The sequence below is a fragment of the Montipora capricornis genome, chromosome 6, assembly GCF_036669925.1.
Source record: "Montipora capricornis isolate CH-2021 chromosome 6, ASM3666992v2, whole genome shotgun sequence".
Lineage (NCBI taxonomy): Eukaryota > Metazoa > Cnidaria > Anthozoa > Scleractinia > Acroporidae > Montipora > Montipora capricornis.
In genome coordinates, this window is record NC_090888.1 from 19,636,258 (window position 1) to 19,654,115 (window position 17,858).

A 17,858-nucleotide genomic window follows, 5' to 3' on the forward strand; every position below is an offset into this window, starting at 1 on the left:
ATGTCGTTTTTGGATCTTGGAAGCTAAACCTGCCATATATTTTGCTTGATCTGCAATATTTGCCATTTCAGCCGCAATCCGTGCAGTTTGGTCAAGCGTGATTCCATCCAGGCCTGCTTTTACTTTCATCGATCAATTGACATATCATGCATGTTCAAGTGCATGATCTACACCAAGCGCACAGAATGGTACGCTAGAGGTCTTATCTACTACCCAGTTTCCTGAGAGAAACTCACTATAGACATCTGGATCGGTTGTTTGGTAGACAATTCATTTCTGCAAGATACAGTGGTATCATTCGGGCGTAATTCAGGCAATCATGGGCAAAGAAGTATTTGGTGAAGTCCTGAAGAGATTGAAGGTGTAGATTCCAGTCACTTGTACGCACGGCTCTGATAAACTGCGCATGAATTGTCACGTCACCACAAGATCTTGCTTCTCAACAGTTTTTAGCAATTTATAGTCTGCCTCCTTCAGTCCATAATTTGTTGCTTGGGTGCATGCATCAGTAACTTCTTTTGAGAGATCTGCGACGCTCCTTGAATCTTCTTGAGTGCTCTGAATAAATGCCTTCTGGTATAGCGCCAATAATGCTTGAAGAGTGACAACATGCGCCGTTTCACCCGGCATTGTTCCCGTCAAGTATCTGTTTCACTGTCGCCGGGCCGTAGATATCAGAATTTTTTCATGTGGACTTGAATTGTGCACAAACTGCTCGCTTTTCTCCTCTTGACATATCAAACAAAGACTATAGTTCACCACCTTTTTAGTCATGACTACAGCACTATATCTTCCGGAAGTTCAATATGGCGGATTGCTACTTTGATAACAAATGTCAGCTAACCAGTAGGTAGTGACTGTAGTGAGATCCCAGTCCTCTTTCATTGTAATTAATGACACCGTGGCTATTCTAGTTACCGTACTTATGATATACGGGAGCCGGCTCCTGTATACATTTTTGCATACAACATGGTTTGGCCAGAACTTAATATGAATTTATCCTCTTATCAAGCGAACTTAGCAGTCTCGTTTCCACACCAGGTCAATCGTGTGACTCTCATCAAGGAAAAAAAAAGTTTAGGACTTATAGCAACTTCAACCAGCTTCAGGACTGTCTACTTGGTATATCTCGTGAGTTAGACCACGATTTCCACTATACAGATTTATAATTTTTACTCATAGCTTATCAGCCTCGATCTCGTACTAGGTCCATCACGCGACCTTTGTTAATAGATATATCTAATCTACTGGATTCAAGGTTGTCTCCTTAGTGCATTTGGAGAGTTTGGTTGGGATTCCTTGAACTGGAAATAAAGGTATGGCCTCTTGTAACGTTTTAGCCTCGTTTTCATTTCGTTTTCAGGTCACTTTTTAAACCTCCATAAATATTCTCTTAATGCTTTTCAAAATTGTCAACAACATTTTTTGGGTTCCTTATTGTCCACTGAACATAACTAGACTAATAACTTGCCTTTTTCATAAAATGCCCACGGAAATACATTAGCTCCCCGACTATGAAGACAGTCAGTCCGGATACAATGAGCAAAGTTTTTAAAAGGGAAAAAAAATGGCTGTATGGCTGATTGTAAAAGTAGAGGAAGACAAACGAATGACGCACAAAATATGTGCGATATTCACCCGTAAATTTTTTTGAGGCGGAAAGGAAAACAGCAGTTTTTTTGCCAATAAGGAAACGGAAGATATCCTAGATTTTTTATTTACTTGCCAACTTTGTATTATTTTTTTTAGTGGCATTGGCAAGTTGCCATGAAATGAGTTTTTACAATAACGAATGAATGAACGGCAAAAATGGTGTCTATTTTCATCGCGAAATCAGCCTAAATTCCCTATGGCTTTTAGAACCTGGCTTATTCTCCGATTCCTTTATAGATTCCTTGTTCTTGCAAAAAACGAAAAACAACAACTGATGAAAGCGTATTCGATCTTCACGTGACCGTTGAATAGCAACCTGAAGCGTTTGAAAAACATGCCAAAAAATTCAGGCTAGTTCATTTAAGTTTATCATGTTTCTCGCTGGCTTTAAACAATGTTTTATCATGAAACCCATTTGACCAGGAGGTGCTCTTGAGAAACCCCACCACTTTAGAGGCGTATACTCTGCCATACATGTGTGTGATCTTTTAAGACTTCGTTGATAAAATTCTACTGCTACATTATTTTCTAATGTTGCTACCCTTGGTAGCTTTGTTTGCTTTGAAGCAGATTTTACATACAAAAAAATAAGTTTGTATTAAACCATGTGAATTCGAGGTGCTTAAAACTCAAATCTACTTTGACATCACTTTGCATCTAATTACCTAAAAGGGCGGAAAAAGTCTTTCCAATTTCGTTTAATTGGAAAACGCTTGATGTATATATGATCAAGTTAATGATTGTGTTTAGTCATGATTTGGCTAATCAAACGAAGAAATTTGTTGTTGGTGAAGTGTTCTGGACGCTTTTTGGCTATTCTAATTTTTTTAAATTTTATTTTCGCTAATGAAAACAGCATACAACGGATGAAACGCCATGTTCAGCAATATTCAGATATTTTGGGTTTTCTTGGGTTTTTCTTGGTGGCTGTTGCGGGAACAGTTTTTTTAGGCATTGTGTTGTAATGTGGGTATTGTTCAGTGTCTTTAAATTAAAACGGAAAATATTTGACCAATAATAAATAGACATTGAGACAGCACCAACGTCGGCGACGGCTACGAAAACGTCAATGAAATATATTAGTGAATTTGCGCTGCTTCAAACATTATCGCCCTTATTCCATCTTGTTCTATCCGTCAAATTTAAAGATTCTTTTTTCCGAAGTTAGATTCTAAAACACGGAATCGAAGTTCAGGAAATTTAAAACAAAAAGTCGTTACAGCCTTGTTTTCACGTGCTCCACAAAACGTGAAAGTAGGCTTTTTCACATCGTAGGCGTGCAGTGGTTGCAAAGAAAAGTACCAAAGAGCGTGACGCACATGCCAAGTTGGTGCTTTGCTAGACCTATATCGCTTTTGGGACGACCTCATTGCAGTCGCCGTCGTCGTTGCATAAGCTCCTTATAATGTCTTCTTGAGTCATTTCGATCGGAATAAAAATATTAAATGCACCGAATGGCACGTTCGCACAGAGATCAAGGACGCTTTTTAATTAAAAATATTCTGGCCTGTATTTTTTGTCCAACTGGATTGGTGACTTTTAGCTGATGCCATTAAAATCATCTTTCTGTTAATACTAAGGAAATCTTTCCATGAAAGGTAAATTCTTTCTTAAGAAGACTATTTCCGACATTTGAGCTCTGATGATTAACACCCACGAAAAAAGTAATCCTTTAAAGTAGATAAAAGTGAGTCACAGATCGTCACCCCAACAAAATCAGATAGTCCTACCTAGGCTACAGAGACATCTTTAGAAAAGCTCAACCAAAAAGGAGATATGAATTCAAGTTCAGCCTCTGCAAATGCGGCGAGCACAGTTCGTGGATGCGATCCAGCGATTCCGCAAGGAACTCTCGATCATACTACTCCGGAAGCTTACGGCTGGCTTGTCTTTATCACCGTCGTCAACATCATTACTTGTCCACTTACAACTGTTTTGAATGCACTGGTCATAATCGCTGTTGCGACTAAACACCGATTGAATACCAACACTAACATTGCACTCGCCTGCTTGTCGACAACTGATCTGGCTATGGGAGTGATCGGCCAACCTCTTTCTATCTCTAAGATGATCGCAGAACTGCGAGGAAACACCTCTGGTACGTACTGTGTAAGAACGCTGTTAGCGACAATCGCTTTGAGAGTATTAAGTAGTGCATCACTGTCCCACTTGACCATGATGAATGTGGAAAGATACATTGCCATTAAACATGCCCTGAAGTACGAAACCATCGTCACAAAGAATCGCCTCATATGTTTATCCTCTCTCATGTGGATCGCAGAGTTATCATTAACAGTGCCTTTATCAATAGTTGATGATAACCTTTACTTTAGAGTTGACAATTTTGTCATATATTGTTGCATCGCCACTATTTTCTTCTGCCAAGTTTTGCTTTACCACGAAACAAGTCGGCATAAAAAACAAATCGCTAGCCAGCAAGTCTCGTTAGAAGCCAGGGAGAAATTTTTAAAGGAGAAAAAAGCATCTAAACTGACAGCAACGGTTCTGTTCTTTTTAATACTGTGTTATTTGCCCTTTATAGTAGCACGAGCTCTGGTATCAAATTATGTCATCAGTTCAGTGAATTTAGCGTACATAGCTCTTTTCACAGCCAGAGCTGCAGCAGTTCTCAACTCGTTGTTGAACCCAATTATTTTCTGTGTAAGAATTAAACAGTTTCGTATTGCTTTTATTCAACTGTTGTTTAAAAAAGACCACACGGAAGCTGAAAACATTGAGAAACGAGTTTTTGGAAGATTGAATCACGAGATACCGCTTCAGTAAGACTCAAGATGTATAATTTCTGCATTCTTCGTGATCGGTGCACATTTCACGTATCACACTGACTGTTAAACCTCGGACGGATGTCCCCTAGAGGATGTAAGATTAGTACTTAACTTTTTCAGTAGCTGTTCGTTCATCCCTCGCACACGTTTTGAGACAAGTTTAGTGATAATCAGTTTTTATGGTTACGAGCTATGACGTAAATAAGTAGCATGAATCACGGCGGTCAAGCCAATTGTGGGTACAAATAAGTGTTTTCCAACTTCTTTCAACAATAAAAGTTAATCTTACGACTAAAATCATGGAAAGTGCTTGCTCATGTGTGTTTTTTTTTCATGTATTTATAAAGCAGAAGAAATTACCATTTGTGGAGGTTTTAACCTGATTTCTATTTCTTGGTAAAATCCAAGATGGCGGCCAAGGTGGCGACCATTGTTGGTGACGTCACAGACCTCCAGTAGCGCCACCACCCCAAAAATGTACCGCATCTTGTTAAGAAGATCAAAGGCTTTCCACTAAAGGTAAAGTCGTTTCAAAATCCTACGACATATAAAGAACTCCGGGAAGGGGTCCATCCGCCCCCTCCCCCCTCCCTTGTATCCCGGTGGGGGTATGAATTTGCGTGTATGTCCGAGGGTCAAATCGGGATGGCTTAATCAGGCTATTTTATACTGAGCCAGTGGTTGTTGTTGGGAACATAAGATAATCAATGAATACAGATTCTAATTAGGCTCAGAGAGACAGCCGCGTAGTTGACGGAAAATAAAAAAAATTGGAAAACCACATTTTACCTTGGAATGCGTTCCCTCTTTAAAAGCGAAGCTGTGCAAATTTACCAAAGGATTGTTAGAGGTTTAACTGCCACTTTTCAATTAAATTCACGGTGGAAACAGAGACAACTGTGTACTTCCTTCCCTCGGTATGCAGCTTCTGAAAATAGCGTCTAAAGTCGAGACTAAGGTCTACCTAAAACCTACGAACACGGGACTTCTGCCACGTCGATTGCGCCATACACGACGGCTCAGCCGAAAACCACGCTCGATCGCGCGTATTGCTTTACATCGTCCTTTTGGTCGTAGATTTCCGAAGAAGGTGACCGATTGAGACGAATTCTCTCTTGACTTAAATATCCGCAGCATCCTATTGACACTAGCATCAGCTATTTTGTTGCTTGAAAGGCCGAAGACCAGCTACCGATGTCTGCTCCTTCAGATAGCCCTGGAGGTCGAATAGTTCTGCCCTTTAAAGGTTACGTTTTGGTGGACTTAGCTCGTAACCAGTAAAAAGGCCCTTGCCGCAAGATCCGCACAGGCATCCAACCAGATTTCGCTAAAAGGAAAATTCAGGTGAAGCTCAAGGTCCAAGAGATAAATCCCCCTTCTTGTAAACCAACAGTGCGATGCAATTTATAGTCTCCTTTGTTGGTAAACAACGTAAGGAAAAACACTACATTGTCCAAAAGACCTAGGCAATCACTTTTCTGTCATTAAGAAGTGCAAAAGCAAGTCCCATTATTTTGTGCTTGAAATGTTGCCAATTGGGGAACTCAGACACTGTTAATTAAGGCCAAATCGGACTCTACTCGAGCAAAACTATTTGCACAACTTTGCATGTCTCAACCCATAGCCCCTTAGATAAAAGCAGGTAACTAGACCAGAATTTTTGTGGGGAAAATGGGTAAGGGATGAAGTACCCCTAATATGAACAGCAGGTCACTTTTCTCTACATATTGGTGTATTATGTTCAAAACTCAAGTGATTTCACTGCGAAGTTTTGAACATTTTGACGTCATTTCTATGATCGATATGGAATATTTTAACAGTATTAAACACTAAAAGCTTTTGACGTCCATTTCTGCGTTGTTTTTTCTTGGTCGCTGAATTCGCGCGCGCGAGAAAAAGAAACCAAATCGCAACACCATGAAGTCGTTTCCATCTTCTGTACTCTTATCGACTACAGTTTCGACCAATTAGCGCTCGAGAAAAAAAAATTCTGACAGTTCAATTGTCCAGACACTTTTGGAACTTGAAAACTGCGTCACGATAACACCAAAACGTCATTCGATTATATAGAGCGATTTTCGTATGACCTTGAAATGAAAACGCGCGAACAAAACAGAAACAACAAACGAACTGAAATAGAACGATTTTATTGGTTTATCGAAGGGATACAAACGTGCGCGGCTTTTGGTTGGTTGAGCGAACGCTCAGGTGAAAAAACTTCATGCCCAAGAACGTTCTAAAAATCAACCGATACTACGCTTTGACGTCATACTGCAACATGATTGCCCAATTGAACAATGCCTTCCCCTTACTAGGGTTTGCTTTGGCGGGAAAACGAAGAGGCCACGTTTTGATCTTTTTATCCACTGGCTGAACACTTACCGAAACTGTTTTTCAAAGTCATTCGGAAATCGCTATAACAACGTTTTCCTTTTGACTCTGTTTTAGTAACTGACTATTGAATTCTAAATCAAAACGAAGCTCATGTGCACAACAATTTAATTATTACTTTACGAGGGTAAAGTTGTGCATGATATTCACTTCAATTAACTTCGTTATAATTGTAGACTCAGAAAAGAGCTGCATCATTCTCTCGATAGCGATCTGCATTGTACATCAAGACATCAAAACTTTCAACTTAATTATTAAGGTAAGCTTTATGTCTGAGAGGCGGGAAATCTTCATATCCAAAACTGCAATATGCATTATGATTCTTCTAAAACTGAACAACCAAACTATTGCATGCAATGTTCTTTATCGCGATTCAAGTGACTCTTTGCTTGTGTTTTGGATGACTCTATAAACCGAAACATTATGTTGCGCAACAAAACTTTTGCTCCCGAGTTTTGCTCCTTCATATCAAACTGGTTTGATATGAGAGAGCAAGCTCCAGGGGCAAATCTGTTGCACGAGTCTGTTTCAGGAGCAAGCTCCCTGGTGTGTACTGAAATTTGCTTGCCATGAAATGACGTGTCTTCAATTGGCCAATCAAATTGGCTTATTTTTCTCATCCACAACTCATTGCGAACTCACTTTCAAAATGGCGGCCGAAGGCGTAGAGCAAGATTCTGTGCAGATAATTGACAATAAAAAAAGCGAAGCGAAGAAACTTCATGGAGTATCACAAATACAAGACTAGTAATATACCTCTACAGAGATAACCCTCTCCTCTACTCTACTCTTCATCGTGAAGCATCATCATCATTAAAAGAACCAGTTTTTGCTTTTTCAATCCAGAGCTGTTCGCCTTCCTGTTGGATTAGAATCCCGGAGGGGGAGGGAGAGGGGGGAAGGGGGAGGTACTCAACAAAGTTTGATATGGGTATGATCCGCACAAATGGTCAGCGTTCAAGGTCATGATTTTTGATCATTCACATTCAGAAACGTTAGCCGTTTTAATTTAAATACTATACGGTGTTTTAATATTCATTGAAGCGCATGCAGTCATTTGCAATTACTACTGATCAACTATGTATAATCAAAATTAATCAACTGAATACCACAAATCTATCAAGTGAGGTGACCCAGACCACGTCCTTGTATTTACGCACAAATTCTTTGCTTTGATTTCGTAGACAATAAACTTTAACAGTGCCTCTAATAACGGTAACCCGTTGATGAATTTTCCCACCGATCTTTATACTCACGCATTGAACCCTGGAAGCGGTATCAAGTTATTTTATATTCCAGAAACTCGTTTTTAATGTCGCCAGCTTCTGTACTGCTTTTTCCAAACGGGCGTTGAACGAACGCAACTCGAAACTTTCACGGTCGTAGATCGAAGTCTTCAAAAGATTGAATCTACATAAACTTTAATTTGTTGACTGGGATTAACAAGTATAATAAATTGTTAATAAGCCTCTCGCGTGTTTCAAAGGTTGTCAAAACATGCCATTTTCGGAATTTGATCTCTCAATGAAAAGCTTAAATTGCAAAGACCTAACATACCATTCGGTTTCGCATTCTGAATCTGTTAAATAAAACGGAACTACGCACATAGAGAGACAAAGTCGACAGGAATGTGAAGACAGGAGTTTGAAATGATTTTCTAATTTTTCAAACAAAATTGTTGTGAAAACTGTCACAGGGGCCGCAGAGTACTTTTGATAGTAGGGGGCTAGGTTTTGGTATTGTTCACGGAAGTGTGAGGGGAGGGGGAAAACGTTTAGGAGAAAACAACACCGTAGAAAAAAAGAAAAAAAGTGCAAGGGGGGGGGGGGGATATATATATATATAGTCCCCCAGGCCCTCCCTCTTCACGGCCCCTGAGACAACAGCAGTACTCAAGTCAAAATGAAAATATAAGGGTTGTAAATTGCTACTCGATCGAAATGATTCAAATAACTTTCAAAACAGATATTGGAGGGTTTTTTTTACCCTTTTGTCACATTTTCATTTAATTTGTGAAAGAAATAAAGTTAGTGCAGTAAGGTTTCAGCTTTTGTCTCAGGTTTACCAGTTTAATGAATTAAAAAAGAAAAAGAAAACGAAAAAACAACCCAAGCACCCAGTTTTTCCGGGCAGTATTATAATTCCATCATTACAATTATAGACTACATCTTATAAAAACGTTCTTGCATGAACTCGACCACTGAATTTGTAACTGAAGTAATCTTTCTTGAACTCGTATTACCTCAAACGGTATGCGATGATTAATTAAATAAATTAATAAGATGAAAGTTGGTAACTGGCAAAGACAGTGATGAAAAATATGCCAAAATCAGCAGACGTCCTTTTTAGTTGTTATAACAGGAAAATTAACTATTCAAATGCTTTCTATTCCAAACAGTGGAGTTACGAAACTCTACCTTGTAAAATGAAATAATAAGCATCTTCAAAGGCCTAGTAAATAAAACTTTAATAAGTGAGAGAAACGTTAACTCATTAGAAATTAGGGGATCTTTTCAGGATTGATTTTAACAAAATTGTTTCACTGGTGTTCTAAGAGGATATTGTCAAATCAAACATTTTTTTCTTAACAAGAAATGGAGGGCCAGGGAATCTTTCTAATTTTTGTGATTAGTGTTCGTCTCCTCGTGCCTTTCTGTTCAAAGCCGGGGTGAAATATTGTATGTTAATAAAATATGAAAAGAAAAAAAATAAAGAATAATTACTGAAAACAGCAGCTGTGCTTTCCCATGTTATTGAAGATCATAGGAGTTGTTTCTGTGAATTGACATTCGTTTGAAGAATAATTTCAAACTGACGGATGCACCCCACTAGCACCAATCAAAAAGGCACGTTGAAAAATAACCCTGATCGAGATTTCTTAATTTTTCAAATATGACTTTTGAAAATTCGAATGCTCTACCTCTACGATTGTAGAGGGACTTTGAACCCATTGGAATAAGACTGGATGCACTTCATTGTTGTTATCGATTTTGGATTTTTTTTATATTGTAGCACAGAGATCGGTTAAAAAATAGAAATGATATAGTGTATTGAGTGCGGATTGTATGTATGAAATATTACATACCCAAAGAAAAACAACCCAGCTCATTTATTACCACATTAAAAATTAATAGCAAGAGAGACTAATTTAGAGAAGATTATTAAAATTTGAGTCAGTGTGTTCTCTTTTGGATCGGGAGATAGCTTAATTTAGAGGTTGAAGGATAAGTAGCCATGTCTTCTCAAGTGATGCCTCTAGAATTCGTTTTTCAAAAGGCTAAGGCAATGCCAGACGAAACTGAAGACCACGCATCATTGGGCGTTGGATGCATTGTTGAGTCCAAGCGATCGGAGCAGAATGGCAACGATGAGCTTCTTCGTACTACTGAAGACGTATATAGTCTTCTGTTGAAAATTATGAAATTGTTTGGAGCTTACTTTGGTGATACAAACTTCAGCCGCTTTTCTAGTGACTTTCCTGGTCAGTCTACATCTAGCAAAAAACAGGGCTACGTTTTTGCGTTTTACAGTTGCTTGGTAGTTGCTGGTTTGTGGTTCAATTTTGCTATACCTTTGGCGAGTATGTTCCATGAAGGTCCCATGTATCTCTTTTTATTCTTTGATATGTGGTGTCTATTGGCAGCATTAAACGGAACGGTCTGTTTGATTGTACTTCCTCTGACAGCCACAAGAAAGTCCCGTTTCGAAAAATTCATTTCCAACTTACGCTTAATCCACACGGGGAGTGTTAACTTGCAAAATGTGAAGTCGAAGACGCGGACATATTTGATCATATTCTGTTTCTTTATCGTGGTAGTTGGTGTAGCAGGTATTATCATTCTAGATCAAGTTGTGTTCATGAACGCCGGTACTTTCAAGCCCTGGAATGTCTGGATTGGCTTTAGAATAATAAATAACCTGTTTCTGTTCATTGGCATTGCGTTTTGGCTGTTACCAATAGTATTTTACTGCATTACATGCTTAATACTCGAGGCATTATTTGATGATCTGCACATGAGAAAGTTATCATTAGACCTCTCAGAGTTGAGGGATGAACACCACAAACTATGCAGGGTTGTTGAACTCGCCGACAGCCTACTTTCACCTCTCCTCTTCATGGTTGTTGGGTTGTGCATTCCGTTCATCTGTTTTGCTCTTTATCACATTGTTAACTTACCAGAGAGTGAAAGGCCCCTCGTGTTCCTACTTAATACGCTGATATGGCTTTTTAGCTCATCAGCCCTCTTGGCTGTTGTCATGGTTTTCGGATCAAAGGTGAATGATAAGGTAAGACATTAGAAAAAAAGTCCACATTTACTATGTTCAGAATACAAGGTTCTAAATACTCTCTGCGTCGACTTCATACGGTGGTGTTCTTCTCTTGAATTCAAGATGGCAGATTTATCTTTATTAATTAACAGTAGGAAATTAAGAATACCCACAACCATACTCACGAAACAAGGCTCAAAACCTCACTCTATACACAATTTATTCTTCTCTTGAACTGAAAATGCCTTATATAAGTTCCCCCGACAAAGAAGAGGGAATCTCTTCTTGACAAAAGTTATTAAATCTTTAACTCCATCTAAATGCAGTGAAGCATTGCAATTGAGAATCAAAATTCCAGGGAAGGATATTGAATGCACTGCTGAGAGTACCAATAATGTTGTCCAACATTCACCGCCAACAAACTTTTTTCAGTGCACCACGTCGTTCGTCATGATCATCTGATGCTTAGAGAATAAGGACATCAGGGAAACAAGGCATCTCTTTTGGGAAGAAATCACTGCAACCGCAGCCTCAAACTCCATCTAAACGTTGCTAAGCATTGTAATGTCAGCACTTTTTCTATTGCACACTGTCATCGAACACAGACCTCAAAGCAAATTTTATGCCCCACATCCTCCGACATGGTCATAAGGTCAACTTGTTTTCTCACGTTTAGTTTTTGTTTCAGGTCCATAGCATTCAAAGGTTCTCCAGCACATGGGCAAGTACAACATCGGACCAGAAAAAGGTACTATTTGAGCGATCAAAATACAAACTATGAAATGTCATACTTGGACACCCTCTACTCCTGCAAAACATCCTAAATCGGTTTATTCGTGATCAACCCCGCCCTATGATGGTGTCTATTTGATATAAATATTTGTATCCAGTTCAAAAACAAACATTCATTAAATTCTTGCTTTGTTTTTACCATCACAGTTACTGATGTTTATGATGTATACCATGGACCTGCAAGCGGAAAACAAGGGTCTTTCAATCGGAGGTTTAACTGTGATAACAAAGTCGTTATTTTTAACGGTAAGTTGTTAAATTTAAGATTCATCAAGAGAGGCATCCTCTCATAGGATTCATATTGTTATAAATTCATTTGGTAACATTTACTTTCAAATTGTTGGGTGCACCTATCTACTTTTTCTTCCTTTTTTCAGGTCGTTGGAGTCATTATTTCATACTTTGCTGTTATGTTGTCCCTACCGAGCAAATAAAGAAACCAAGAAGCTGCTGATTTTACCAGCTTATGAAAACATTAACCATTTGAATTTCGCGGTCGCCGCCAATGTAATAAATAATGCATACTTAATATAATAATACACATCATTAAATTTTCAATTTCGGACAGTGCATTTCTAGCTTCCTTATTGGCTCACTCAATCTCGGTTATCAGCTCATATACCGTAATGACCTTATGTCGTCGGTCGTTTTGTAAAAATGGAGACAACCTCCTGCATGCCGTTGTGTAAGTAGAACATTTCAGAAATGTAGGAAATTTTAATAAAACAGTTATTCCGTTCGCGCTTATTTGATACGGGACTGGTCGCAACGCGCCTTGTTGGCTATTTACCACCTCATATCCAACGCGCGCTCATGGAATAATTGTTAAATATTCATTGCTACGTTTGACAACAGAGACTTTTGGAGTCGAGTGGGATCGAATGCAAATATTTCAAACACCTATGGAGGCCTCGGAAAACAGGACAAAAATAGCTACGTGAGGCGATTCAATTTTTTTCCTTGTTATTTCATATACGGTCACAGAAAATGTTATCTGAAAAACAAAAGTGGACTTTTTCCTTACAGACTAGCTATAATTATACAAGCATTTATTACCTTTTTTAGAAACAAGAGCAAGGTTCAAAATGCAATTTCTTTTGATATTTTATTTTGGCATAAGCTTTCAAAAACACCCACCCTTTCAAGTATTTTAAAAGGGGACACAGTCAGTCTGTTAACACATTATTTTACAATTAGTCATTTCCTTTATCTGTGAAACGAGGTATCTGTTTTACTATTGCTTTCACAATGAATTTTTGCGAGGAGTAAACTGACTATTCCTACTCAAAAAACGGAACGAATATTTTTGCTTTTGATGTCATTATTGGAGCGATTTCTTTCCTCTCAAATATATATTTTTCAAGCGAGCAGTACCTAAAGGAACTTTTCTGGCCGAAATTCTATTCTTTGGTGAAAATACGCACCATTCCTTAGAAAATTTGCCTCTTCCACAAACTCTACCTTAGTGAAAAGAGTGAGGCACTATATGTGAGGGGAGCTATGTTTATTTTATCATCATTGCTGCACCTCCAAAAGAGTTGAACACTCTCATCAATCCAATGCTGTTTACATAAGCCGCAGCTATCCCTGACCTTACTTAACGTCGATAACTCGTAACTGGAATTCAACTGACAAACCTGAGGTCGACGGTGCGCGCTCATTTTACTCCCCACTCTCCATCCGTACTCCGTTTTACGGGTATTTCAACCGACTTAAGCTACACTGAAAGGACCTCTCGCACCAAGGCTGCACACTAACCTACTGTGCCATCGTGCTGAAGTTAAAATGGTCCCATCAAAACTTCCAAATTTCTTTACTAAGAGGATCATTTCCGTGAAACCTCACTACCACTAAAACATTAGAAAGTTTAGTAATACAAAAATCCATTTTCTTAACGGTTCAGCTTTTATTCTTCAGCTTGGCAGTGAAAGCATAACTGTATAATAGGACACGATGACTCCAGCAATCTGCAGACAAATAGATGCCAAAGATTAGAGCAATCTGTCCTATTACTAGTATTACCACTCCTGAACAAAATACAGTTCAAGAGTTGTTGAGTTTATCTCTGGTGGATGTATATAATTGTTATTGAAAGGTCTAAGGCTACATAGTTAAATTAGGGTTTCTTGTAAATGCACTAAAGGAGATAATAAATGTTTAACGCGATAAAGATTAAAGACTGTGGTGTATCGCTTGTATTTTTCAATAATGACCCGGGGAAATGACTTCGGAAAATAAAATCAAACAATCCTAATAGGAATCGAACCTGGACGAAGTTATTTATCCATCTACTACATGCTACTCAGTTCTAAAATAGAGAATCGATCGTACGAGCGTAGCGAGGCCATTGTATGAAACTAAGTCTAGTGCCAGTCAGCTGTCGCATTGAAGTCCGGCCCCATCGAATACTTTCATGGCAAAACAGTCAAATGAACACCGGAAAAAGCTATGGAAATTTATGGTAAGATAGAGAGAATATCAAAGATAATCAGCCAGTACGAAACATTTTTGCTCTTCTTAATTTTGTGAGCACAAAGAACAAGCCTTGAGCGTGGTCCTTGAAGAACACTAATGACGAGGTGCAATTTGTTGGAAATTTAATTCTGTTTTCAGTTTATGTACTCGTGAGCAGAGAAACTTGGTGACGGACGAAAACAGCTGTATGAACTTGCTTGTTTTTTTTTTTACCAATATGGACCACGTCGCTTTCCTTAACTTACAACTTACCGCAAAAGGTAAAGCCACGATTCATTGCCGCTTTATTGGAGACTTTCAGATAAGCGATACTTGTTCCGTCAACATTGTCATCATGCATGCATAGGAATCAGTTAATATATACAAACCGTTAAGCAAAGATTTTTGGTGATCACGACCAGTCCTCCAATGGATAGGCCCTTTGGTTCCGCATTGAGATAAAACATAAATGCCAGCAACTGTCAGTGTAAAACAGTAAAGTTAACATTTCCTTTTTTCCGATTTTTATCGTTAATAAAATAACAGTAAATAATATAAGTTGTGGCACACTTTGGCCTCACTCAAAAGAGCGATTAATGGCATTCGGAAGTCCGGTTTTTGACCTAAAATGGCATCCAGTGCTGAAAACTCCAAAATACTTGCCTCATGATGCCATTGCCGCATCTTAATTGTGTCCCCGAAATACCTGTGCACCGACCCAATTTAAGCGACACCCGACTTTTCGATGAATGTGTTTTCATCAGTGTTTTTCGTTTTTATCCGATGAGCGGATTTTGTTTTTCTTAAGTTGTTGTTGTTGTTGTTTTTTTTTTCAAACTACAACCTGAAATTTCTTCCAGTATACATTGTAAAACAGGGGTTTTATGGCAATGAGTGTAATTGGAAAAAATGCGGTGAGATCCATCAAAGAACTGAATAAGTTCCAGACATGACGATCATGCCTTGCCATTTCTGTCTTGCTTGTATCTATAGGAAGCTTTGGTAAACCACTAGATTCTCACCTTCACTTGATCCTGATCAGAAACGTTGGTATTCTCCAAGATTGTTTGAAAACTATGAATCTGTGAAAGAAATCTGAAATTTACTATCCATTCCCAGTTACATAAAATATTTCTTTAGGTTTGGTTTCAAAACGCGAACGGTTTAGCAAAATCCTATATAGCTTGATTAAAGGACCTAAAAGGTAAAACCAATCACGTTGTTTGCTTGTCTAACCACTTTGACCTTAGTTTTAGCGTCAAAGTAATTTTTCTCTTTAGTTTATAATTATAACCTTCGCAAGGCTTGCCCTGCCCATTTTTTTGTCTGTCACATTGCCTACTTCAGAAGGGTGCATTTGTCAGTTATAAAGTACAAAGAGACTAGTTTACCGAAAATGACGTTCTCGCCTGTGTTCCAAAGATTTGTCACAACTCCGCTCAGCTTGTTAAAAATGCCCGCCCGCCCCTAAACGACTTAAATCTAGCTTTCCGAATCTTCCACCATGATTTACTCCTCTTATGTACACACGTAACATAACAAAATAAACAAAACAATGTCAATCATCTTTTCGCAAATATACATACACCAGTCCACTAATCTTAAGCATTGTAGCAGTTGTCATAAACTGGGTAATAGTTGGCATGGTAGGAACTTTAGTTGTTTCTTAAGTCAAATTGTTTTTTCTGTTGGTTCGCTTTTTTTTCGTTTTGGATAGGAAGCCAATAACATTGAACCTCCCCAAAGCTGCTACATCGCTGCTTACCTTTGCGTTTACCCTTGATCCAAACACCAGGATCACAGCCACAGTCACTGCTGATAGTAAAAGCCAATACAGAGTTCCGGTCATGTAATACACTTCATCCAAATAAGGCTCAGTATTCATCAAATCAGGAGGATGTACAGAAATGTAGAAACAAAAGCAGGTTAACGGGATGTGAGCGGCCACTTGAACAAGAAAAAGAGGTGATAACATTTTGCTTGCGAGTTCAGAAATGCCACAAAGTCTCCGATGTTCTTCTTTCAGCGCCGCCAAATCAAGTTGCCAAGCTTGAGCGTCGCTAGATAATACTCTTTTAGAGAATTCTTCAAACAAGTGCTCGACCACTGAGCAGGTAAAGCAGATGAAGGCCACGGGAAGAAGCCAGGCTCCAAATAAAAAGGTAAGGATGGTTATGATGTTGAACACTGTAAATCCGTACCAGTTCTTCCAAGGCTGAAACGTTCCAACATAAATTCCCCGAACAAACAGTAATGTAAATATGTTCGATGTTACCGACATCATCCAGACTGCACAAGCTGCAATTAGACTTTTGATTGAACGTGACTTTAATTTTCCCAAATCAATCTTTAACTCCATCAAGTTTTGAAGGAACTTTTTAAAACGTGATGGCTTTCCTTCTGTTAACGGAAGGACGGCAAGGCAAACAGTTGCACTGATAGCAGTTTGGAGCCCCCATATGAGATTGGTAAGTGATATAAAGAGAACGATAGCGTTTTCGATCCCTTCGAAACAGAGGCTGACGAAAACCATGACGACATTGAGCCAAAGACATGTCACACTCACAATACACTGCAAGAAAGAAAACGAAATCGTTCTATAGCGCTGCGCAGAAGCCACTTCCTCAAGCTTTTCCAACGAGGTGTCTCCAAAATACAGTCCGAACAGCTTCAAACATTTAATTATTGGGATGTAAATTTGCTGCAATGCCCTCACCATTTCTTCCTTTGTAGGCTGAGAAGGGGCCCCTGGATCTGCTTTCGCAACGACTTCAACGTCGACCACGGTATCGTTTGAAATGAAAGACGGCATTTTATGTACTTCCCGTACGTAATTCGGTGTCTCTTGAAAGTCAGTTTCTAAGCGGTCGGGGTCGCGATGCATCTTTATTCCTTCATATGCAGCGTCAGTGGGTTGAAAGGTGTAATAAATTGACTATGGGCTTTCTCTGAATTCAAATGTCTTTTCAATATTAATGAATACGTGTTGAGAATAAAGGTAGACCACGGGGGTTTATATCACCGGGTTTTGATTCAAATTAGACTTGCCTTGAAAAAACTAAGTAAAAAAAAACAAATAAACAAAATTTTGTGCCCCAACTGGCTTGAAAACTGTGATGTCAACGTTCAGGAGTTAATCCGAACCTATAGGGTTAATCTTCACGAGTTTTAAAAGCCTAACCTATAGTTGGCATTAGTAACCCAATCCATATCACGAGCTCATTAACTATCAGAATAAATTCATTTTATATTTTCTTTTGATAATATGAATTTGTTTTCGTTTTCTTTTATCATATTTTGTTTGTTTGTCTTTTTCCCTTTGTACTTACTTTTTCTATTTTATCCTTACATTTCCTTACATAGTCACCCGTTCACAATTTGATATCAAGATTACAACACTAAGAAAAGAAGAAATAATAAAACACATTAAAAATAAGACTTCTTTGATCGCCTTAACAATGGCTGAGAACAAAGCAGATGAGTTCGCTGTTGGGATCTTAACCCTCAAAGTCA

The 17,858-nt window shown here is 38.6% G+C and overlaps 3 protein-coding genes across 3 annotated transcripts; 2 read left to right on the plus strand and 1 right to left on the minus strand.

The window, feature by feature from the left end:
• The first annotated feature begins 3,429 nt into the window (after positions 1–3,429).
• LOC138050925 (adenosine receptor A3-like) lies at positions 3,430–4,566 on the plus strand. Its single transcript, XM_068897169.1, has one exon. The coding sequence runs from the start codon at positions 3,430–3,432 to the stop codon at positions 4,435–4,437; it is 1,008 nt and encodes a 335-aa protein (XP_068753270.1). The 3' UTR covers positions 4,438–4,566.
• A 5,492-nt stretch (positions 4,567–10,058) lies between these two features.
• Positions 10,059–12,620, plus strand: LOC138051738 (uncharacterized). Its single transcript, XM_068897994.1, has 4 exons — positions 10,059–11,117; positions 11,788–11,847; positions 12,039–12,137; positions 12,269–12,620. The coding sequence occupies exons 1-4, from the start codon at positions 10,065–10,067 to the stop codon at positions 12,323–12,325; spliced, it is 1,269 nt and encodes a 422-aa protein (XP_068754095.1). The 5' UTR covers positions 10,059–10,064; the 3' UTR covers positions 12,326–12,620.
• A 308-nt stretch (positions 12,621–12,928) lies between these two features.
• On the minus strand, positions 12,929–17,217 carry LOC138050327 (uncharacterized). Its single transcript, XM_068896681.1, has 4 exons — positions 16,111–17,217; positions 15,368–15,427; positions 14,735–14,824; positions 12,929–13,858 (listed from the first exon to the last, which is right to left on the minus strand). Exons 1-4 carry the CDS (start codon positions 17,155–17,157, stop codon positions 13,805–13,807), a joined length of 1,251 nt encoding a protein of 416 aa, XP_068752782.1. The 5' UTR covers positions 17,158–17,217; the 3' UTR covers positions 12,929–13,804.
• Between the last annotated feature and the right edge of the window lie 641 nt (positions 17,218–17,858).

Coding starts and splice junctions, on each gene's coding strand:
- LOC138050925 (XM_068897169.1), top strand. CDS start 3,430: ATGAATTCAAGTTCAGCCTCTGCAAATGCGGCGAGCACAGTTCGTGGA.
- LOC138051738 (XM_068897994.1), top strand. CDS start 10,065: ATGTCTTCTCAAGTGATGCCTCTAGAATTCGTTTTTCAAAAGGCTAAG. Junction 11,118..11,787: donor GATCAAAGGTGAATGATAAG/GTAAGACATTAG, acceptor TTTTTGTTTCAG/GTCCATAGCATTCAAAGGTT. Junction 11,848..12,038: donor CAACATCGGACCAGAAAAAG/GTACTATTTGAG, acceptor TTACCATCACAG/TTACTGATGTTTATGATGTA.
- LOC138050327 (XM_068896681.1), bottom strand. CDS start 17,157: ATGCCGTCTTTCATTTCAAACGATACCGTGGTCGACGTTGAAGTCGTT. Junction 15,428..16,110: donor GATCAAGGGTAAACGCAAAG/GTAAGCAGCGAT, acceptor TTTCTTTCACAG/ATTCATAGTTTTCAAACAAT. Junction 14,825..15,367: donor CTGATCAGGATCAAGTGAAG/GTGAGAATCTAG, acceptor TTACACTGACAG/TTGCTGGCATTTATGTTTTA.